The following is a 25,435-nucleotide window of genomic DNA, read 5'->3' on the forward strand; positions in this document are numbered from 1 at the left end:
TATCGACGAGCTCTACAACTTTCGTGAAGGAAGTTTTCACAAACGAGCGACGGAGTAACGTTTTTCTAAATCACATTTCCAATATCGGTTCCGTTTTCGATTTCCGACGTCGCAAAGCGAAACAAACACGTTTAATGAATTTCACAAACTTTATAAATTTAAAACCATCTAATAAATTGTTCCGAAAAATCGGGTTATTACATCATTAATTTTTGCTTCATTAAGATCCCCAGACTTCATGAAGACATGCGCATGTTCTTGTGGATGAAGGAATATTATAAGCACAGTTTGTCAAATACCTATAATCTATGTTTCTCTCAACTGAAAATCACATACCTTGATACTTATGTTTATATAGTGTAAACAGATTAGTCCCTTCCCAATTACACAAAGAAAAGAATATGCGACCAGAATGAATAATAGTACTAGAGCATGTAAATATGATCCGGGTAATTCAAATGGGTACTCTTTGGAGCATCCATTAAAAACCATGGAATAACAAGGTACTCAATCGTATGACTTTCTAATTTGAATTGAAAATGATGACGATGCAAAATTAATAAACAGAAGAGTATGAGATTGCAGAGTTGCAGACCAAGCCCAGAAGAGCAATCATCAAAACTAAAAGTAATTTCGATGTTTACAAGCTCGATTACACGTTTTAAGAAAAATAATAGCAGAAACCAATGTAATTGTAACACAACAGATAAATCGATGAAAAACCAGTTCCTGAATCAACATAATTACATCAAATATCGAACATTTCCCAAGAACAAGAATCAAATCATTAAACAAAACGTCATTACTCACCAGAAATCATGAGAGCTTGATTGAGGCTTCGATCGAACTCGGATCGAATCCTGATACACGAAGACAGAAGAAAGAGATGCCATAGGTTATGGAGATAGGTGATGGTTCTACAATCGAGTGCAACAAACTCTCTCTTCGACTCTGGTGAAGGAAGAGAGACAATTTCGATGTTGGGGTTTATCGTGTAATTCAATCAAGTTTTCTAAGGGTACTCAGTGGGATTTTGAAAATTTCATTTAATTTCACTAGCGTACATCGCGTGTTCACTCGGCTTCTGCTTCTAAAAAAGGTCTAGAAGTGCTTCGGCTTATTCTTCTAAAAAGCCAGCGCTTCTTAGAGAAGCCTCCCGTCATGGAGTTTACCAAATACTAAATTGAGCTTAGCTTATAATCACTGGAACTGAAAAGCTCTCCCAAACGCAGCCCTAAACATTACTAGCTTAATTAAACTGTGAAACATTTGAATGGCATCTAATGATATATGGTAATTTACAGTGACAGAAAAATACGAAATTGATCAAACAAATTAACGAAAACACGAGTCATCGATCACGTACGTTTGTAATTTGATATGACAATTTTATTCATAATGAAGTGATGGTTTCAAATGAGGACCAGATCAGTGGTGATAATAGCTTAGTATTTTCAATTTATTTTTATATCAAAGTATTCTCGTTTACAAACCAAGTGATTCGAGTGAACATCCAAGTTTGGCGAAATATAAAGGCAAAACAGTAAAATCTAATTTGCTTAGTTTCTTGGGGAAAATATTTCTACGAGAGGTGGCAATGCATTCAATCTGTGCTTGGCATGTGGGAAGCACACAATGGTGGTGGCCAGAAGAACAACAAAATTGCCAATATGTACAGATATACGTACTGTATATTTCATAAGAAAATTTGAGGTATTAGTTGTATGATGATCTCATAATTCCATTCCTCCATGGGAAGAGATATGCTATACGCCTATGCGTAACTCTTCCCACTTAAATAATTTTTTTCTAATCCTTAATTTTCGATTTAATTGCCTTTTGGAAAATAAGTTGCTAAGTTTATGGTTTGATGACTTTGATCAACCGATCAAGTTACTCTAAATAAAAGGTTTTCGATCTGCTAATATTATTATAAATGGTTATAATTTATAAGTTGTTGTAGGAGAATTACTCTATGTACTTCTTGGTATATCTTGTCCTAATTAGCTAGGCTGCATGGAATCGGAAGCGGGGACGTGGAAGCGAAGCGTTTGGAAGCGCGGAAGCGTTTTTTTTCAAAATTTCTTGGAAGCGGGGACGTTTCGGAAGCGCGGAATAAAATAATATATAATTAAAGATATTAACCTGTATATATAATATTACAAAAATAAAAAATCAGTCTTCCTCCTAGAGAGTTTTGTGATGTAAATGGTCAAAATATCAGTCTTCCTCCTAGAGAGTTTTGTACGAGTGACTTGGCAGGGTTTTGCTGGAATTGAATAAACCCGGATCCCAGTACTCGTAAAAATTTTTAGTCAGAAATTACTAAATGTTTATATTCAGTACATGTTGAGCAGTTTTAAGGCCATCCGTATCAGTTTAAGGCATGACCATCTTTTTTGCCCGTGGTATCTGTTTCACAATTATTAGACCCTAAAGGCTTGAATTGCTAAGAAACTAGCTATAAGAACACCAGCTAGCTCCAAAATACGAAAAAACTCGAACTCAAAATCACTTGGTATACTCCTGTCAATTGATAGGATGACATCTAGGAAAAGGATACATAACTATTAGTTTCTGATCTCAAAATTGATACAAGTATACAACATGTTCAAAGACTTCAATAATACAAGTCGTATCCATAGATACTAGCATTCGAGTGATACTACAGCCATTATGTCACGAATTCCCCCTTCGGCCTGAAACAATAATTACTACTGTTAATTTTCAGGAACTTGGTAACAATCTCACAAACCTGGGTTTCTCATGATGGTGCAAAAATTTTAGAATGTAGTCTGCCAGACTAGGGCTTGAACTGAAAATGGCAGTAGTAAAGGGTTATTGATGTAATAACCCTAAATTTTAAACAATGTTAGTTTGATTTGGAATTCTATAAAATTTCGAATTTTATTAGAATGAACGTATTTGGTTGCGACGTTAGTAAACGAGAAACGGAAACGTTCTCGGAAAGTTTAAATTGAAAAACGTTACATTTCCGTAACGTTTATATCGACTTTTATTTCGTCGCTCGGTTGTGAAAACTTCCTTCACGAAAGTTGTAGAGCTCGTCGATACGAGTTCGAGAGTATGTGACGCGTTCTAATCGGACGACGTACGTAAAAGTTATTAACGACGGAAGTTAGTTTCCGATTTTGGGAGGGGGTGTAAAAGGAAATTGTTTTAGTTAGGGTTCCCATAATTGGAAACCCTTTCACCCTCAACCCGCCGCTCTCTCATCTCTCTCGCTCTCTCGGGTTTCTCTCTCTCTCCCTCACTCGGATCTCTCTCGCCTTCACCGATCGCTCTTCCATCTCCCTCTCACTGATCACTCTTCCATCTCCCTCTCACTGTCACCTTCATCCTCTCCCTCTCACCGAAACCTCGCGATTCACCGTCGCCCAAAACGCTCCACCGGTGAGACCAAGACTTGAGCTGCATCACCATCATCTCTCCTCACCCCTAGTGCCTCCGGTGACACGATCGGCTATTGGAAACCGCGACAGGCACCGCCGCTTCTCAACTGCAAGGCCGCCGGCACCTCAAGCTCATCAACGTCGATTTGACAATCCAAAGGTTCGAATCAAGGTGAGGTTTAGCTAGGATTGGTCATTGTGATGTTGTTGTTGTAGTTGTGGATCGATTTGTGGTATTTTGGTGGGGGATTGGAGGAGGAAGAGGAGAGGAGATACCGCCGCCTAGAGGCGGCGCGTGGGGAGGTCTGAGGTGGCGGAGGGGCTGCCTAGGACCGTAGGAGGATAGAGGGAAGGAAGAGGGTAGTTTTGGAGGAGGCGGTGGCGTGATACGCGCCGTGGTTAGCCTCTGCGCGTGGGCCCCACGCGCGGCCCGCCGGAGGTGGCGCGTGTGCCACACGCGCCGCCACGTGCGGCGGTGGGACAGTTTTGACAGAAGGGTATTTTGGTAATTTACTGTGTACGGTAAAAGTAAATGTAATTTTTATTTACTGCGGTAAATGTAATTAAATTTTACCTTCGGTAAATGTAATTATAAATTACTTTCGGTAAATGTAAAAAGTAATTTGTAAAAGGGTAATTTAGTAAATTTTATTTACTGAGTTGTATTTACATTTAAATCGTACGTATACGTACAGAAATACGTATTAATATTTATACGTACAGAAATACGTATTAATATTTATACGTACGGAAATACGTATTAACATTTATACGTACAGAAATACGTATTATTATTTATACGTACAGAAATACGTATTAATATTTATACGTACGGAAATACGTATTAACATTTATACGTACAGAAATACGTATTATTATTTATACGTACAGAAATACGTATTAATATTTATACGTACGGAAATACGTATTAACATTTATACGTACAGAAATACGTATTATTATTTATACGTACAGAAATACGTATTTAATATTTATACGTACAGAAATACGTATATAATATTTATACGTACAGAAATACGTATTTAATATTTATACGTACAGAAATACGTATATAATATTTATACGTACAGAAATACGTATTAATTGAGTATTGCACAGTAACCGTGAATAGTGAACCGTGAACAGTAATTTCGTAAAACCGAAAATTGCTGAACAGTAACCAATTAATACTGTTACGGCATTTAAAGGTTTACGAAACGATTCTAAATTCTTTTCTTATTCTTTTAAGGTGATCATTAATCGAGGAAAGGAATTATCATCGGGAATTGAGGATTTACGCTCGAGTCGATAAGGTGAGTAAAATCTCACTGATTTACGAATCTACCCTCGCGGTGATTCAACATTTTTGCAAGTGTGTTTATTAAATGAATTACAACATGTATATAATTTAGTGAGCTACATATATACAGTATAAATGGTAATAAGTACATATATATATAGTTCATTAAATTACTTACTGTTATTAATTCATTGAAAATAGTCATTTCGGTGACAGAAAAATTGTGCATGTGTATGTGATTTCAATGGTACGATATGATGTGAGATTATCGTACGTAATTTTTCAGGTGTTTATGAAATATGACATGTATAGGATATAGTGGACTATGTATATGCGGTATAAATGGTAAATAAATACGAATATATATAGTTTGCTATATAATATACTGTTATGATTTTTATTATGGATATATTGTGAAAGTTTTAAAACGTACAATATGATGAGTGATTATTGTACATGATTTTATCACGGAAAATGTGAAATATTGTGATTTGTCTTCGGACGTGATGTGTGGTACAATATGATGTGAGATTATTGTACATGTGATTTTATCACGGAAAATGTGAAATATTGTGATTTGTCTTCGGACGTGATTTGTGGTACAATATGATGTGAGATTATTGTACATGTGAGGCAAGTCGGAACCTAGCCTTTGGCCGGGCGAAAGTTACGATACAGTTAGAGCTCTAGTCTGTCTGCCATAGTACTGCATGAGGTAACGGGTGGTTATCTGATCATGGGTACTCAGCTTGTTTTGGATGTTGGGTGGCGGGTGGTTACCCAACATCAGCGGTATACTAAGTGAGGGGTAACGGATGTGTACCAGCGCTCATTAGATACCATTTTGTGAAAGTATTAGAGTAACCAGATGGGTTGCTCGTTTTCTCATGATTTTTCATTATACTGTGTTGATGTGGAGTTGTGTCTTTTATGAGACTTGAGTTATTATAATATTTTACTCATACGAGCTGTAAAGCTTACCGGGTTTGTGTTGCAATCCCGGTGCACCAATTTCAATGGTGTAGGGAATACTTCCGCAGGTGCTAAGTAGTGGTGATTGAGTGACGACTCCGAAAACTCGAAGTCGATCGCATCCAGTTGTGGTGAGGTTCCAGCGTGGATTGTGTGTGAGATTTGGTGTGATTTTATTTGTGAGGTTGTTGTGAGGATTATACAATTCCATTTGTTATATGTTGAATTATCATTTGGGTTTGTAATAATCGGCTTGACTGAGTTATATTTTAAACTCAGATGTGATCCGCTGCGACATTAAAATGATTTCGATTTCATTGAGATTATTTTTGTGTTTAACGATTCTAAGATTTTGAGTTTTGAAGCTCGAAATTTTAGGGTCGTTATAGTTGGTATCAGAGCCTAAGTGCGTATTTGGCGATTATCAATACCATCCAGGAGCGATGATCCGACTGCAGGCGGGCTCCCATCACATGCTCCTCGGTATTGATATGTCGTCGGGTACGCGAGAGTGTTAGGAGCCTCACCTTATGGTTTGGTCCTGTAGAGAGTATTGTGACGATACTCCGATGATTTACCTTCTTCTGAAATTTCATGATTGATATTAGTTGGATCTATTTTGTCGAATTCGAGACTTCACATGTATGATTGAGTGTTAATTGTTGAATGGTGATGAATTTGGAAAAAAAAAATGGTCGTGGACAGGGTCGAGGACGGACGATAGGTCGAGGCCGAATTAGGGCTGCAGGCCGAGTCCGCAATATGGAGAACCTTTATGAGGAGGCTGCTCCACTGGAAAGACAAGTTGATCTTGTTGCAATCGTTGGAGACGATAGTCGTGTGTTGAGGTTGATCAAGGACATGAGTGAGCTGTTAGTGCTGTCATTTCATGACGCTTGGATCATATGGTAGTGGACCATTGGATCGAGAGTATTGGGACTTACTTGGTAATGATTGAGTACTCTGAGTTAGAGAAGACGATGATAGCCACATTCACTTATTGATAGTTGGCAGTGGAGGGGTTAGGATTGATTCCTACGCCTATGGGAAACTCTTTATGTGTCACTTCACTTTTGGAGTGTTCCTCGAATTGGAGACAATGAAAGGCTTATCCTATTGTGATTGGAAGTAGAGAGTTCTCTGCTTATTTGATAGTGATTCCGGACCACACTATGATGTGATCTGAGGAATCAATTGGTTGAGGCCGCAGTACGCGGTGATGATGTGATCTGAGGAATCGATTGGTTGAGGCCGCAGTACACAGTGATTGATTGTTTTGACATGGTGGGTTCTTTCGTAGACCCAGGAAACCAGAGTGTCGTATCTCTGACTCGAGTCGGATAATGCCATGAGAGCTTGAGTCATAGCATATGTTGAGTATGTGGATCTGAAGTAACTATCACAGATCGTTGTGATGTCTGAGTAAAGTGAGACGTTCCGGAGACACTGTGTTCTAGCACCTATAACGAAGACGCCGTATGGATGGGACAAATGAATTCCAAGACTAAATGACTGGTGCAATCAGTTTAGAGAGGCTACAATACTCTCTGAGTTGGACAAGCGATCCAGATACTGGAATGCTAACAGGTTTAAATATATAGTTTCCTATCAGGGCAGAGAACTGTCAAGGAGACTCGATGGAGAACGTTGACCCTATGTTGAGGGAAGTTCAGTGTTTAAATGTTGAGGACTAGATTTTAGTTATGCAACTAATCTAGAGATGTGTAGACCATAGGTTGGAGGTGGTTAACGAAAATTTTCGTGACTAGCATCTCTAACGCTGTTGGTAACAGAGTGGTAGGGCGTATGATACGTCCATAAAGTGGTAATACAATTATTGAATTGAGATTCACTTTTTGTCGACGTGACATTCCAAACTTGTTTTGGTTCGGCTATAGACAATTGATGTTACACATTGTTCTTGGCTGAGCAAGAAATATAAGGTGATGGAGAAATCTCAATGTGGTGATATGAATTAATTATTTGCTAGATGAGCATTTAAATAAGAACGCTGATCTTTCAGGATTAAATTATTTTGGTGTTGGGGATTGGAACTTCACAATGCCACAGGTCCAAATGAGACGCAATGGCGGTGAAGTGACTCTATTGAAGGTAAGGTATGAAATGACCTTAGCTTAGTGGTGTTTTAATGAATTTTTCGTGACAAGCACCTTCCAACCGGTAAAGAAATGGTTGAGAATCAGATTTTCTTTTCAACTGCAAGTGGCGTTAGTGTTGGAGACTTAGAGGTTCTTTTCCTCTATGCATCAGATTGTTTATTTTTGGATAAGGGGAAGTTGACTGAAGTGTTCAACAAGGGATACATTTTACAATAAAGAGTAATCAATTATATTACTGCTTGCAGAGAAGTTATTTTGGCCAAATGCGTTGACCATGAGGGTTCTTAATGAAAGTGAAGAAACAACTGTTTAGAGTGGTGGTGTAACAACCATTTTTGGGTTGATTTTGAGGAGACAATAGACCCAACAACCAGCTTCTGTTGTTGAATTAATTGCAGAACTTATTAGTACTACGACGGTGGGGGAAATCAATATGTTAGATGATGTCACTGGGGCGTTTGTGTGGGACCGTATGTCATGAATTTGAGGCATGTATGAACCAGGGGGTAAAGTATATCTCGGTCGCGGTCTTGTAGGATTTTGCGCTGTAAATTCGCTTAATTTTCATGTTTCACCGTTGTGGGATAAATACCACCTTGGTCTGACTTGTAAATTATGGCACACCACTCAGGGAAGCAAGAAGCTGAAATTGATTTTCGACGGTAAGTTTTGATGAGAGGGGTAGGATGCGTGATGCATCTCTCTTGTGGTGGTGGTAGAATTTTCTACAGCCTTTTGCGTATATTAGTCGATTCTCTAGTGAACTGTTTGAGAGTAATTCATAGTCCAAGATGGTGTTCCGTGATGGTTGTGAACTCGATGAGTTAAGATTTCCTTATCGTGATACCGATACAAATAGGGTACTTGGACGGGTATCATGCACGACAACTTTCATGGTTATAATAAGATGATCTTGAAATGAGATTATTTTGTTAATTGGAAGGATTGGTATATTCGTTATTCTAGCGATGCATTGTGGTGAAGTCATGAAGTTATTGTCGTGATAAAGCATGTTTATTTGAAAATCACTATGTGTAATGTTAGTAGGAGGCATGAGTTAATCATTGATTTGACTCATGTTAGATGTTGAGAATTTTGACCATGCTCAGTAGTAGGAGCTACCTCTTGGCGTGAGGATAGTCTGTCAAATCGCAAGAGAGGGGTGAACTAGACAAAATAGGGCGTCAACGCCTCCATGCTGAAAACATCATCATGTTTCGAGAGGATGATTATATTTTGAGTAGCTCACTTGCGACTATTGTGGTTAGGACATGTGACAGTTTGTCTGATGGAGGAAGTTTAAGGTAACTAAAGATAGGTTGAGAGCTTGTATGCTGGGTTTTAAGGTAGCTGTGAAAACATTTGACATTGATTGAGTTCGCCTACAACGACAGTTACTATTCCAGCATCGGCATGGTGTCCTATGAGGCACTTAAGGTAGACATGCCGATCACCTATATGTTGGGCCAAAGTTGGGAGTAGTGAGATTTGACAAGAAAGAAAAGTTGGCGGAGGTATGTTGGGCCTCTGAGATTCTCGAGAAGGTGGGAAAACTAGCCTTGCCTACTAGCATGTCGGACTTTCACAATGCCTTCTACATTTCCATGTTGAGGAAGTATGATCCTGATGTATCGCATATGTGATTGATCATAACACCATTGAAGTGAAGGAAAATGACACTTTTGTTGTCGAACCGGTTCGTATCCTGGATAGATCCACAAAGAAGCTTCGGGGGAGAGAAGTTGAGCTAGTCAAGGTGCTGTGGAGTCACCATGATGAGGGTGATGCATCTTGGGAACTAGTGTCAGACATGATGACTAGATATCCACAGTTGTTTGTTGAGTGAGTTTGAATTTCGGGACGAAATTCCTTTAAGGGGGGTAGATTGTAATAACCCTAAATTTTAAACAATGTTAGTTTGATTTGGAATTCTATAAAATTTCGAATTTTATTAGAATGAACGTATTTGGTTGCGACGTTAGTAAACGAGAAACGGAAACGTTCTCGGAAAGTTTAAATTGAAAAACGTTACATTTCCGTAACGTTTATATCGACTTTTATTTCGTCGCTCGGTTGTGAAAACTTCCTTCACGAAAGTTGTAGAGCTCGTCGATACGAGTTCGAGAGTATGTGACGCGTTCTAATCGGACGACGTACGTAAAAGTTATTAACGACGGAAGTTAGTTTCCGATTTTGGGAGGGGGTATAAAAGGAAAATGTTTTAGTTAGGGTTCCCATAATTGGAAACCCTTTCACCCTCAACCCGCCGCTCTCTCATCTCTCTCGCTCTCTCGGGTTTCTCTCTCTCTCCCTCACTCGGATCTCTCTCGCCTTCACCGATCGCTCTTCCATCTCCCTCTCACTGATCACTCTTCCATCTCCCTCTCACTGTCACCTTCATCCTCTCCCTCTCACCGAAACCTCGCGATTCACCGTCGCCCAAAACGCTCCACCGGTGAGACCAAGACTTGAGCTGCATCACCATCATCTCTCCTCACCCCTAGTGCCTCCGGTGACACGATCGGCTATTGGAAACCGCGACAGGCACCGCCGCTTCTCAACTGCAAGGCCGCCGGCACCTCAAGCTCATCAACGTCGATTTGACAATCCAAAGGTTCGAATCAAGGTGAGGTTTAGCTAGGATTGGTCATTGTGATGTTGTTGTTGTAGTTGTGGATCGATTTGTGGTATTTTGGTGGGGGATTGGAGGAGGAAGAGGAGAGGAGATACCGCCGCCTAGAGGCGGCGCGTGGGGAGGTCTGAGGTGGCGGAGGGGCTGCCTAGGACCGTAGGAGGATAGAGGGAAGGAAGAGGGTAGTTTTGGAGGAGGCGGTGGCGTGATACGCGCCGTGGTTAGCCTCTGCGCGTGGGCCCCACGCGCGGCCCGCCGGAGGTGGCGCGTGTGCCACACGCGCCGCCACGTGCGGCGGTGGGACAGTTTTGACAGAAGGGTATTTTGGTAATTTACTGTGTACGGTAAAAGTAAATGTAATTTTTATTTACTGCGGTAAATGTAATTAAATTTTACCTTCGGTAAATGTAATTATAAATTACTTTCGGTAAATGTAAAAAGTAATTTGTAAAAGGGTAATTTAGTAAATTTTATTTACTGAGTTGTATTTACATTTAAATCGTACGTATACGTACAGAAATACGTATTAATATTTATACGTACAGAAATACGTATTAATATTTATACGTACGGAAATACGTATTAACATTTATACGTACAGAAATACGTATTATTATTTATACGTACAGAAATACGTATTAATATTTATACGTACGGAAATACGTATTAACATTTATACGTATAGAAATACGTATTATTATTTATACGTACAGAAATACGTATTAATATTTATACGTACGGAAATACGTATTAACATTTATACGTACAGAAATACGTATTATTATTTATACGTACAGAAATACGTATATAATATTTATACGTACAGAAATACGTATATAATATTTATACGTACAGAAATACGTATTTAATATTTATACGTACAGAAATACGTATATAATATTTATACGTACAGAAATACGTATTAATTGAGTATTGCACAGTAACCGTGAATAGTGAACCGTGAACAGTAATTTCGTAAAACCGAAAATTGCTGAACAGTAACCAATTAATACTGTTACGGCATTTAAAGGTTTACGAAACGATTCTAAATTCTTTTCTTATTCTTTTAAGGTGATCATTAATCGAGGAAAGGAATTATCATCGGGAATTGAGGATTTACGCTCGAGTCGATAAGGTGAGTAAAATCTCACTGATTTACGAATCTACCCTCGCGGTGATTCAACATTTTTGCAAGTGTGTTTATTAAATGAATTACAACATGTATATAATTTAATGAGCTACATATATACAGTATAAATGGTAATAAGTACATATATATATAGTTCATTAAATTACTTACTGTTATTAATTCATTGAAAATAGTCATTTCGGTGACAGAAAAATTGTGCATGTGTATGTGATTTCAATGGTACGATATGATGTGAGATTATCGTACGTAATTTTTCAGGTGTTTATGAAATATGACATGTATAGGATATAGTGGACTATGTATATGCGGTATAAATGGTAAATAAATACGAATATATATAGTTTGCTATATAATATACTGTTATGATTTTTATTATGGATATATTGTGAAAGTTTTAAAACGTACAATATGATGAGTGATTATTGTACATGATTTTATCACGGAAAATGTGAAATATTGTGATTTGTCTTCGGACGTGATGTGTGGTACAATATGATGTGAGATTATTGTACATGTGATTTTATCACGGAAAATGTGAAATATTGTGATTTGTCTTCGGACGTGATTTGTGGTACAATATGATGTGAGATTATTGTACATGTGAGGCAAGTCGGAACCTAGCCTTTGGCCGGGCGAAAGTTACGATACAGTTAGAGCTCTAGTCTGTCTGCCATAGTACTGCATGAGGTAACGGGTGGTTATCTGATCATGGGTACTCAGCTTGTTTTGGATGTTGGGTGGCGGGTGGTTACCCAACATCAGCGGTATACTAAGTGAGGGGTAACGGATGTGTACCAGCGCTCATTAGATACCATTTTGTGAAAGTATTAGAGTAACCAGATGGGTTGCTCGTTTTCTCATGATTTTTCATTATACTGTGTTGATGTGGAGTTGTGTCTTTTATGAGACTTGAGTTATTATAATATTTTACTCATACGAGCTGTAAAGCTTACCGGGTTTGTGTTGCAATCCCGGTGCACCAATTTCAATGGTGTAGGGAATACTTCCGCAGGTGCTAAGTAGTGGTGATTGAGTGACGACTCCGAAAACTCGAAGTCGATCGCATCCAGTTGTGGTGAGGTTCCAGCGTGGATTGTGTGTGAGATTTGGTGTGATTTTATTTGTGAGGTTGTTGTGAGGATTATACAATTCCATTTGTTATATGTTGAATTATCATTTGGGTTTGTAATAATCGGCTTGACTGAGTTATATTTTAAACTCAGATGTGATCCGCTGTGACATTAAAATGATTTCGATTTCATTGAGATTATTTTTGTGTTTAACGATTCTAAGATTTTGAGTTTTGAAGCTCGAAATTTTAGGGTCGTTATAATTGATGTGAGTGTTGTCACCTACCGAAAGCCATTTCACATACAAGAGCAAGATGATCGCTCCCCCATCTCTGCCAAGAAAAAGTGATCGAACTTGAGAAATGCACAACAATGCAGTAAAAAAAATTAAGGGTAAATGTTGACTTAGAATTCTTTTTCTCAGTCCCTTACCACCTATCGAACTTGTAACTATCATTCTCCATCTCTAATCTGCTATCTTCTTCCTCTTCTCACTTAATACTTTCGAATTCTTTTTCTTTCCTCTTCTTGCTCATTGTCTTGCTTTTGATCATTCTCCTCATTAGTTTGTACGACCGACTGGATACACAATTTGCCGCTCTCTCATTTTAAAACCCAGATGATGTATTATTTGACAAGACTTGGTAATACTTTGATATAAGACCGATGTTAGTACGTTGTACGCATGTGGATGAAGGTGTTAGACTTTAAAATCAATTGCGCGATGTCTTTCGGACGCAAGGCTTCATGCAACATGTACGTATAGAGTCCAAATTGTTACCAGATGAGGCACAACCTTCATCCTACATTCAAAAGGAGTCACTTGCAAATGAATTAATATTACAGAGACGGTCTGAATTTTGGTAACTAAATTGAGATGTTGAGTCCGAGAGACTTGTTTCACTGTGCAACTTTTTTTTTTTAACCGGAAAACGCGGCAGTAGGAAGTGGGGAGCTGTATTGAGTGTTTTTTTGTTCGATCAAATCACTCTCCGTTTGTTTTCTTCTCTATATAAACACCCACCCCACCCCTCTCCTCCTCTCTCAAATCACAACTTCCTCCTCCCACACCCAATTCTCTCCCTCTCCCTCTCTCTCTCTCTCGACCTGTGCCTCCATGGACAACGTCATCAAGTTCTTGTTCGGCATCTTCGGTAAGCTTTCTCTCTCCTCCCTCACTTTCTCTTCTCGTTTTTAATTTCTCCGGTAACTAATTAACTTCGTCTTCTTCTTCTTCTTCTTCGTCGTTGTTTCTGCGCAGGTAATGCCACCGCTCTCTTCCTCTTCTTGTCTCCGACGTAAGCCTCTCTCTCTCTCTCTCTCTCTCGTTCTGTTGAAATTTCATGACAAAACTTCTGGTTAATTTTGGTATTTACAGCATCACATTCAAGAGAATCGTCAAGAACAGAAACACCGAGCAGTTTTCCGGCGTTCCTTACGTCATGACTCTCCTCAACTGCCTCCTCTCCGCTTGGTACCTCTCTCTCTCTCTCTCTCTCTCTCTCTCTCTCTCTAACCGCTCTCTGCAACGCACTCCCTCATTTTACCATTTTGCCCCTCTCCGCCCTGTGTTTTCTGTGCGTTAGTTACTAAAAACCAAATGCAAATGACGCTTTCATCCCTCTGCCACCTCGGCCAGGCGGTGAGAGAGAGAGAGAGAGAGTAGTGACACAGTGGCAGCGTCATGGTGTCTGTGTGACTCGCTGGTTTACATTTTCGTGAAATTAAACTAGCTGCCCCTTTGCTTTTAGCTTATTTATGAACTGGCCCCGGTTTCTGAAATGTTTGATCAAAACAGGTACGGCCTGCCGTTTATATCCCCGAACAACATTCTGGTGAGCACCATTAACGGCACCGGCGCTGTAATCGAGTCCTTCTACGTGTTGATCTTCATCGCTTTCGCTCCCAAGAAAGAGAAGGCCAAGATTCTGGGGCTCTTCACTTTTGTGCTGACCGTGTTCTCCGTCGTCGCTTTGGTTTCCGTTTTTGCCCTCCACGGCAGCCCCAGGAAGCTCTTCTGCGGTTTCGCCGCCGCTATCTTCTCCATCGTCATGTACGGCTCGCCTCTCTCCATCATGGTAACTTTTTGCTCTCTTACCTTTTTTACTGATTACACATTTTACACCTATAGCATGCTTGCTGTGGTAAATTTAGAAAGTTACTGTGGTGATGAGTGGTGAATATTGTGCAGAGGACTGTGGTGAAAACGAAGAGTGTGGAGTTCATGCCGTTCTTCCTGTCACTGTTTGTGTTCTTGTGTGGTACTTCCTGGTTCGTCTATGGGCTTCTCGGACATGACCCATTTGTCGCTGTAAGTTTTACCGTGATTTTTTTTTACTTGTTAGTTATTGATATGTTACTTGAGTTTAATTACTATAATACCAAATATCTTTCACCTCAAGAAATGAATTGGTGACCTTCTGTGGAAATAGATGAAACAGTTGCTTGGGAAAGAATGTGATAGTAAAGTTACGATGTGTGCAGGTGCCGAATGGGTTTGGGTGTGCACTAGGGGCATTGCAGCTCATCTTGTACTTCTTCTACCGTGACAACAAGGGCGGCAACGGCGACACCAAGAAGAAGCAGCAGCCTAGTGCTGCAGACAGTGTGGAGCTGGGTCTCCAAAAGCCTCACCAATCGAAGCAAGCAAACGGCGTTAATGGCGTCTGATCGATGAGATTGGGGCATGGATGGCATAAGAAATGGCTAGCTGCTACTTGGTGGTTTGGCAAGATGGCTAGGCTTGTTTTTAGTTCATATGTTTTTCTCTTGCTCGTGATTGAGTGAGTGCTAATGGCAATGTCAATTTTAGAGTCTCTGATGGAATTTGACTATACAAAATGTGGGATCATTGGTGTTGCTTTTCAATTCAATCATGCATATGTACTGCTACCATGAGTACCAAGACAAATATTATCTTGCTGAATTTGTGTTTTTTCTTTTGCAATTTGTTGTTCCATGGATTCTTAGGAATTATGGATATCCACAAACTTTATATAAGGGTTAAATTTTCGATAATATATGAACCATGAAAACACAAACACACGCGTGATTTTTCTACATGTCGAAACTCTAGAAAGATCCTACGATAATATATATGTGAGCAATGGAGACACAAACACATGTATATGAATATCGAGAAAGCGAATGTAACCCAATTTGGGTGAACCATATTTGAGTCGAAGCATTTAGCTCGTTCTAGGAGATGGAAACTCTTAAGCACTAGTGTCTTTTGGAACATTAATGGTGAACGGTGGCCGGTAGGATTGCCGTGCAGTTGTGTCAAACATGGTCTAGATCCAGAGATGGGTGACACTGACCCTTTGGGGTTCATTGCGCTTAGCCAGTCCTTCAGTTACACGTTATTGTAGTATAGTTTGATTAATTTGTTTTCAATTTCGGAATGACAAAAACCAAATCCGATAGTGATGGGGATTGGGAGGAAATAATACAAACAAAATGCAGCTGCATACTATTGCATCATGTGGCAAGATGTTTCAGTAGTTCCGTCGTGGCTGAAATGATCAGTACTTTCTGATTGCAAAATAAGGGTGTGTGTCTGTGAGTGAAGTATGGAAAGGTAGAGAAAACTTGGCGTCTCCATATCAAATACGTGTAGTGCGAGACGGACAAGGACCTGAGTATTGTGGCCGGTGGAGTATGCCAATTCGAACTGCGGTATATGAGTTCTGTCATATATGTATGATTCAGATTCCCTAGAACATGTGAACAAGGAGAGAGGTCACAATTTGACAAGAGCAAACTGATCATGCATGTATATTTGCAAAGATCTAAATGGATTGTTCATTTCAAATTCTTCGAACATGTTGCCCTAACTTCGTTGCACGCTCTTACCTTACTTTGTTAGCACCTATCACCGGTTACTTAATTAATTTTAGCAGTCATGCTCACAAATGAAGGTAATATTACGAACATGAATGAAATACTAAGGTGCAACTAGTCGGTCATCTACCATTTTTATAGCTAGCTAAAGATTAAGCAAAAAGTGATTAGCCTAAACCGTTTTGGGGCCGGTAGAGAGAATGAAGAAGCATGCAGATCGACCTGCCCATTGATGCAATTCATTGACTAATGATTTGTCTTGGCCTCTTAATAAAATCATTGTACGTCCTGACCTCTTATTCGATCTTCTACGCACTTCTCTCATTTCTACATTTTCTGTGCATGCCTAAATCTTCAGGGAATCCAAAGAGCGTGGTGCACAGCAGCTAAGCTTTGATGGCTCCACGAAACTGTAGAGAAGGATGATTGTGAGGCATTCCCCTTGGATCGAATCACTGGTGTATGTGCATGCATGACGTACGGGTCAATTACTCAACATCTGTAAAACGAGAATCAATGTTCGAAAAGTTTATCAACTTTGTTTTCAAAATCGTTTTGTAGTCTAGCTAGCTCACGTAAACACATATTTTAGCAAAACCTTAAAGAGCACTTCATAACACTATGTTTCTGATTAATTAGGAGATTCCGTATACAAATGTACTTTATTTAATAATCACATCATGATGAGTGTTGCAGGACTTCTTCTTTTTTTGGTAGGACTTCATTGTTATGAAACCTAATAATGCTTACTAGCAAAATAATAATGGAGGTTCCTTATATCGATAAAGTTAATTGATCAAGGTAAGTTATCGAAAAAGTTTATTGGGCAATGGTACCGATGTACCGAAGGAGCAGGCCCAACCAAGACGGAACTATGTTGCACGTTGCGCTGCAGCCACCACTGCTGCACCTGCCAAAGCTCATGCTTCTTACCCCTGCCTGCCACCTGCAGCCACCCAGTCCCGGCCACCATAGTAACGTATACCGACCCACAACGCCGATATCTCCAGTTTGTAATCTCATTACTGCTCGACTATCCACCTAGTAAAGAACCCCAGCAAGTCAGAAACCTTTGAAAGAGACTAAAACCCTAGAACTAAACACCTATAGAAAACCCAAACAGATTTCTGTACACAGTTAGTTAGAGCACTATCAAATGAGACTTCACCGAAGAAACGATATATACATACAATACGTACTCCTGAGGTTGCACAACGCACTCACTAAGCTCTACTTTCATCCACAACCAGCCACCGTACCTCAATAGTCCCAGAACTTTGAATCTAACAACCAAATGTCAATGACCGTAACTCATTCTATTATTGGCCGGGATACAAGCTAGCTTGTAACTTCATTCGTAGCATTCATATAGTCGCACACTTAATTCATATATTTTGGCCTAGCTCATTCGGACCCTTTCCTTTATTAAGAAGTTTGTGACTTTGCCCGGTCGACCTATATAATACTGTTCGATCGGCATCCCAGTGATGCGATATATATAACATGCTCTATAAGCAGCCATGATTATAAGGTTCTGAGACTTGTTTCGTCAACCAGAATGTCCATTAATTTGTTATAAGATCGATAAGATTGGTCCCTAGTCGATCAGGGGCTTGGAAAGATCGAGCGTCAGCGCTTGTGTTGCTCTTTGCAAGTTCTGGTTAATTTGGAGATTCTATTGCGCTTGTATTCTTGGCCACCACCGACGACAAGTTTTCATTAGATGTATGTATTTCCGACCAATAAACGGCCTATTTCGGTGAAACTCGGTCGTCAGAAATTAGGAGCAGTATTGTTGTAGTGCTTGTCAATGATGGACGTCGATCAGCATTGGTTTGGCATGTGTATAAAATTATTACCATATAGTAAAGATTAATTATGTCATTTTTGTGTCGTTTCTCTCTAATGAGATAAGGATATATACCAAAGAGATGACGAACATTTTCTTTATTTTCTAAATACAGAGACGTCCCTTGTTGTTTATTTTGAGGCATCGTAGACAATTGTAGATAATACTTAGTTCACATGTGCATGATGAAATGATACGAGTACGTGGTGGAATATGGCCTGAAGTATGACAAAAAATATGCGCAAAGCACGGCCGCGTTTTGTGCTTGCTAGGGCAAATGTTGTTTTCGAACGTAGATTGTAATTTTATGTTCTTGAATTGCCGATCGATCAGTATGTCTGTATGTATATATATGCATGGTTGTTCCTGCTCCTAGATTATTGCTGATGTGCATATATATGAAAGTTATTTCTGGTTTTATGTTTCTGATTACAGGCCCATGAAGTGTTTTATTCCTTGTAGTAATTGACTATGAGAGAGAACGATTGGTATGAATAATCCTATGATTTGTCTTCCAGGAGAGCTTGATCAAGCGTTTCCAATTCCAATTATATAAAGCGCAATCATACACCATCGATCTCATATCCATATGTCCAATGGCACTTGTGTGTTCCCTCCTACCTATCCCCATCAAAAACAACCTTGTCATTTTTGACTGATATTAGCTTTGTGTGCATCAAACTGGAAGCTTAGTACACACTCATAGAAGTTGGTACGTAGTTCCTGCGCTATTGCTTTTATCAGAAATGCGCGCCTTACGTACCGATCGACCTTCAAAACAAAATGACCTTCAATTAATCACGGAATCAACCTAGCTAGCTAGCTTACCTAGCCTTTACAAATCTTTTTTACTGCGGATTGCCATATCCTAACAAAGATCATACACGTATATATATATACCTTCATGGAAAGGCACAAAGGCAGTATCTGAAATCTTAACAACGATTGAGTACATTAGATATGCATGTATTTGTTGCTACGTACGTACATTAGACTCAAAAGTACTAGATGAATTAATTAATTAATTTTTCTGTCTTTAAATTCAAGATTGAGATGCCTCCAGCATCACTTGCAAATAAATTAATAGTTAATACATGAAATATCATTTGTGCAAAACCCTAATACAAGCTGCGCTGCATGCCGTATAGGAGGATATAGGTTGCTCTGCCTAAATAAATATCCTGAAGTATAGTAATTCCAAGTATCAGATCTTAATTACCCCCATTGTTACTCCCACTTTTTGTGTGTGAAACTAATTAAATTAGTCGAACTGGTCCTCAATTATATTCTCATGACAATGTGGATTTATATTTATCTCACTCTGCAATGCAGCCATTTTTGTCAATTTAATATTAAGTCGGTTCTTGAATTCTGCCAATTTATTCATTTCAGCTACTGTTCCATTTCCCCAATTTCTCTCAAATTAGTCAAAATGTGACATCAGCTACGAATTATATATATTGTGGAATAATTTGTACGTTTTTTGTTGTATTGGAGGACACCGAACTCTTTACTTGAGCAAACCTTTTTGCCAGTACAGAAACAAAATTTTGAAACGCAGATAGAAACTATATTGACAAATTAAACACACGCATTCTTAAGGTTTTTGATAATAACTGCTTCTACAACCAGAGACCCATACAGGCATTCTTATTTCAACTAAATTGTTATTCTCAACTCGTGCTACTGCACGACCCAAATAGTACATCACAAGAGCATGGATTTAATTGATAAGGAACTACTACTACAGTACTACTTGAACTGCATGATTTATGCAGGAAACTCCACTCCACAGCTCTTAGTACCTACGTGATCCTTCAAGCTTGAGATCGGATTTTCTTCTGGCCTTGTATTTTCCTATATACCCCATGAAAAAAGGGTTAATATACTATATGTTCTTATGACAAAATCATGAGATCTTTTCAAAGGGTAAATTGTTCTATATATCAATCTTAATTGAAAAATAAATTTCAATGGTTAATTTTACTTGGGAGAGTCTGTTCTATATAGTATTATAATATACCAAAGAAACATATATATTCCTCCCACATTCGATATATATGAAGTATTTTGGGTTGGAGCGTGAGTGGAAGTACTTACGGTGGCTTGATTTTTCCTTTGCTCAAATGCGTGCATAGCAGCAGCTGCCTGTAGATTTAGAAACAAATTAACGAAATGACAGGAGTTAGAATATCGATCTATATATGAACAGACAACCAAAACAAAAACAAAGCTCAGTAGGGTTTGGCATACGACGTACTCTGGCCAAGTCGTACTGCTCCCTGGTGAGTGTCTTAGGCTCAGCTTCCATAGAAGTAGTTCTGATCAGCTTAGCAGAACTGTGATTTTCCATTGTTGTAACTTGTCTGAACAGAGCCTAGACCACACCAAGCTCAGAAAAGAAAGAGAGAACTAACTCAAGGGTCTCTGATGCTCCCTCCTCTCTATATATAACAGTAGAGATCGAGAGAAAGAGGGAAGAGAGAGAGAGAGAGAGAGAGAGAGAGAGAGAGAGAGATGAGAGAGTTGGTGTGTGCCAGCAAAACATGAGAGAGCATGAGTAAGGCATGTGCGTTTTGAGGAAGATTTGTACATTTGGCAACCAGACTTTGTCTCAATATGTGAGTATGAAATGCTTTCCTTGCTCTCTATACTGTAAAACGGGTGCTTCTTTCATGCGTTTTGAGCTGCAGTTGGATTTGTTTTAATTACAGGACTACGCACCTAACAACACAGTCTTAACCAAAACCCAGTACACACTGCAAAACTTCGACTGCAACTTACATTGGAAAGAGAGATTATTGACCGAATTAATGACAAACGTTACGTACTTCTCGATCCCCATATTGCCAAGGGAGGAAGCGGGTTCTATAGGCCTGTTAAGTTCACAAAATTGCTCTATGCCCTAGTCCCATGGGTATTTGGGTTCGTTTCTATATATCGGTTCAATATATTGTAGGCAATTTTCACTTGCACTATAAGAGTATGGTGCCCTTACGTGCATAGAATGAGAAAAGAAAAGGCATACCAAGTAGCGAAAAGTGAAATTTTATTTCCGAAACTAATACTGTCAACTGTCAAGGCTGACCATAAGTTGGGGGGGGGGGGGGGGGGTCATTAGAGTTATTTGTGTACGTGGATATATGGTAAATTTATATATATATATATATATATAATTGAACAGAGCGACAATTGGCCCCAGAAATTTCGCAATTAATGTCGGTAGAAAAGCGTTCTCGTGTCGCATCTCATTTGGATTGTATATGGTAACTTTTAAGATGATTTGAGTCCGAAAAAATGCATTGGCCCTCAAAAAGATTGGAAGTTACATCCATGAAAAAGCGTTCTCGTGTCGTATCTCACATTTGATTAATTAATTTTACAAGCATCTCAATCAAGTCAACCTTAAATATAGGCTAGCTAAAACATGACCTATCTTATAATCCAAAGTGAACTAGAACACAAATTAAAGATACATGTTAATTTCTAACTAATCGGCGCCATATTATTACGAACATTATAATATTTGACAACTCATTAGATTGCTTTCGACATTTGGGGATTTCCTACTACGATACGCGAATGTTAGGAGGCGATTGGTAAGGAGTGAGAATTGTTGTGGAGGAAAGAGAACGTTATTAGTCGGCGCCATATCATGTTCGTCGACAACGTTATTAGCCACGTCGTCAAACATAATGGAATCAACCTTTTGAAAACCTAGAGAACCCTATATTTGTGACAAAAAAAACAACCTTTAGATAAATCCATTTGAGAGGCAATAAGAAAAGAAAAAAACACTATGTTCACTTGTGAATACGCAATATATGGTAGATTTCTAAAGAATTTCAGTAACGTTTTACATGCTCAAAGTATCGGTTCTCATATAGGTTGTCAATATAATGACCGTTGACTGTCATTAAAAGTTAAATTCTATAGATTGAGATGGTTGAGTATCAAAACTCTGAACCTGTAAGAAATTTTGGGGAGAATCCATAACAAAGGTAAATAAATAGAGAATTTTTATGATGATATGATATTTAAGGTGTGATTTAGGTATAAAAGAAATTGAGCCTATATGCTTCAACCAAAATTTACTGCAAGCAGAAATGCTTAGACGAGGTAACCAACAAGTTAAAATTTATAAGAAGGAATCTAAAAAGTAAACTGTAATTGTGTTTGATCTTGTTTTAGATTATCTTTTGTTCAACCACCCTATGCAGTCGAGTTGATGGGAGCATAGCCGCCTAGGTGACTACAATACCCAGTTGGTTTGAATCATGTTGATGTTGATTAAAGGTACCCAATCTGTTCTTGGTGGCCGAACAAAGGAAGCATTTTGACATACTCCTTGGATACGAATTTGTTTTTTTTTTGTTACAAAAAGTTTTGGTAAGAGCTTGGTTACGCTACACCACCATCGTCAGGACATACTCACAACCTCAACTCTAAATGACTTATGACGGACACGTACCTGTCATACAATCCTCAGGTATGGATTTCCGCAGGAGAATTTACAGATCGCGAGCCAACGAGGTCTACTGACAGCGGGGATCGAACCTGTGTGAGTGATACACCTCAAGTCCGCCATTTCCAATTGAGCCAAACCTAGTTGACTATACGAATTTATTTTTGAGCCAAAAAAGAAGAATTCGTGTGGTAATTGATCAATTAAATTTTTTCTTCTGCTTTTTAGAACATCTTAATACTATAGGTCCTACCATTCAATAACACATACTCTAGTTTTTAAATAAAAATCATCACATTGAAAATACAGAAAGAAACTGAGGATTATGCTTCCTTGTCTCCCAGCCCACATACTTAACAAAATCCCACTTATTTTATATGGAGGGACTTCCTCATATAACCGTCCACTGCTTTGATCAACATGAAGCAAATGTCGCAACATTAAAGTTATTTGTGTACGTGGATATATGGTAAATTTATATATATATATATATAATTGAGCAGAGCGACGATTGGCCCCAGAAATTTCTCAATTAATGTCGGTAGAAAAACATTCTCGTGTCGCATCTCATTTGGACTTGTATATGATAACTTTTAAGATGATTTGAGTCCGAAAAAATGCATTGGCCCTCAAAAAAATTGGAAGTTACATCCATGAAAAAGCGTTCTCGTGTCGTATCTCACATTTGATTAATAAATTTTACAAGCATCTCAATCAAGTCAACCTTAAATATAGGCTAGCTAAAATATGACCTATCTTTATAATCCAAAGTGAACTAGAACACAAATTAAAAGATACGTGTTAATTTCTAACTAATCGGCGCCATATTATTACGAACATTACAATACTGGACAACTCATTAGATTGCTTTCGACATTTGGGGATTTCCTGGTACTCAATCGGTTCTTGGTGGCCGAACAGAGGACGCATTTGGACATGCTCCTTGGATACGAATTTTTTTTTTGTTACAAAAAGTTTTGGTAATAGCTTGGTTACGCTACACCACCATTACCAGGACATACTCACAACCTCAACTCTAAATGACTTATGACGGACACGTACCTGTCATACAACCCTCAGGTATGGATTTCCGCAGGAGAATTTACAGATCGCGAGCCAACGAGGTCTACTGACAGCGGGGATCGAACCTGTGTGAGTGATACACCTCAAGTCCGCCATTTCCAATTGAGCCAAACCTAGTTGACGATACGAATTTGTTTTTAGTCAAAAAAGAAGAATTCGTTTGGTAATTGATCAATTAAATTTTTTTCTTCTGCTTTTTAGAACATCTTAATACTATAGGTCCTACCATTCAATAACACATACTCTAGTTTTTAAATAAAAATCATCACATTGAAAATACAGAAAGAAACTGAGGATTATGCTTCCCTGTCTCCCAGCCCACATACTTAACAAAATCCCACTTATTTTATATGGAGGGACTTCCTCATCTAACCGTCCACTGCTTTGATCAACATGAAGCAAATGGTGGGTAGTAAACGCAAGGAATATAGACTTGGTGGACTACTGTGGGGCTGAATGTAGTGGAGCGGACCTCAAATAAGTATCAGTTATAATATAATTTGAGGCGTAATAGGCGGCTTATGAGCTTGATATTTAGCTTCTAACGGCCGTTATATTGCAGTTGGCTTTTTCCCTTTATATCAATAACGACGTCAACTATTACATGATGTGACCTACCCCATGCATGATGCATGTGCATCATGTGCATGCTATAAAGATGTTATCTATGTGTAATGTATGTATGTATGATATATGTGATTGGTCATGAGTGACAGTTTAGGCCTTAGGGCTCTAGCTGTCGTCATTTACGGCAATTTAAGGAAAGGTCGAGTCAAAATGACAAACATATCCTCGTTTTAAGCTTTTAAGGCTTTTTGATCTGATATGTGATACCTAGATAGTCTTTCAATTCATATTTATTTTATTTAGTAAAATACAATTGCACTCTTTGAAAAAAATGAAAAATATGGCAGATTCACATAATCGCCTTGACATCTTAGAGACCAAGTTTGCCTTTTTACTTATCATTTCTGTGATTGCCCATGAATAAGTTCGACGGGCCATGTAATTACTTTCTGAACTCTTCGTACATGCCTGTTTTACCGCTCCGTCTCTTTAGGGTTGGGTTCCAGGTTGAAGATTTGTCTGACTACTAATGTAGCCACTACAACTACCATGTTTGAGTGCTTGTTCTTTTCATACTGTGATTACAGTTGCTACACTCATTCATCTTCAACCTCTTGAACCTGTGTTTCGGTGCATGACCTTGGATTTCCACAACTAAAAGCACAACCTTTGATTGCTCAAATTATTGTAGTTTGTGTTTAAACTTCTTCCCCATTTTAGAATTAGTTTGACATTTTCTTGTTATGTATGCATTGAACTTCATCTTCATCTTCCCCTCGAACCACCGTCGCTGCCGCTCCCTCGTTGAACTGATCGGACTGATTTTTCAACTCAAACACCAAACCTGAACCCAATCTCCCGTCTCTCTCACCCATACCCCAAACACTTAACCCGACCGCGCCATTGTCTGATCGCTCCATGACCACGCCACCTCCTGACATCCAAGTAAAGCACTAAACATAAAAGAACGA

The 25,435-nt window shown here is 38.8% G+C and overlaps 1 protein-coding gene across 1 annotated transcript; it reads left to right on the forward strand.

Annotated features, from left to right (window-relative positions):
- The first annotated feature begins 13,739 nt into the window (after positions 1-13,739).
- LOC126784407 (bidirectional sugar transporter SWEET1) lies at positions 13,740-15,327 on the forward strand. The gene is made up of 6 exons (XM_050509872.1): positions 13,740-13,811; positions 13,919-13,955; positions 14,036-14,131; positions 14,456-14,735; positions 14,849-14,968; positions 15,142-15,327. The coding sequence occupies exons 1-6, from the start codon at positions 13,775-13,777 to the stop codon at positions 15,325-15,327; spliced, it is 756 nt and encodes a 251-aa protein (XP_050365829.1). The 5' UTR covers positions 13,740-13,774.
- The last annotated feature ends 10,108 nt before the right edge of the window (positions 15,328-25,435 follow it).

This window comes from Argentina anserina, chromosome 2 (assembly GCF_933775445.1).
Source record: "Argentina anserina chromosome 2, drPotAnse1.1, whole genome shotgun sequence".
Taxonomy (NCBI): domain Eukaryota; kingdom Viridiplantae; phylum Streptophyta; class Magnoliopsida; order Rosales; family Rosaceae; genus Argentina; species Argentina anserina.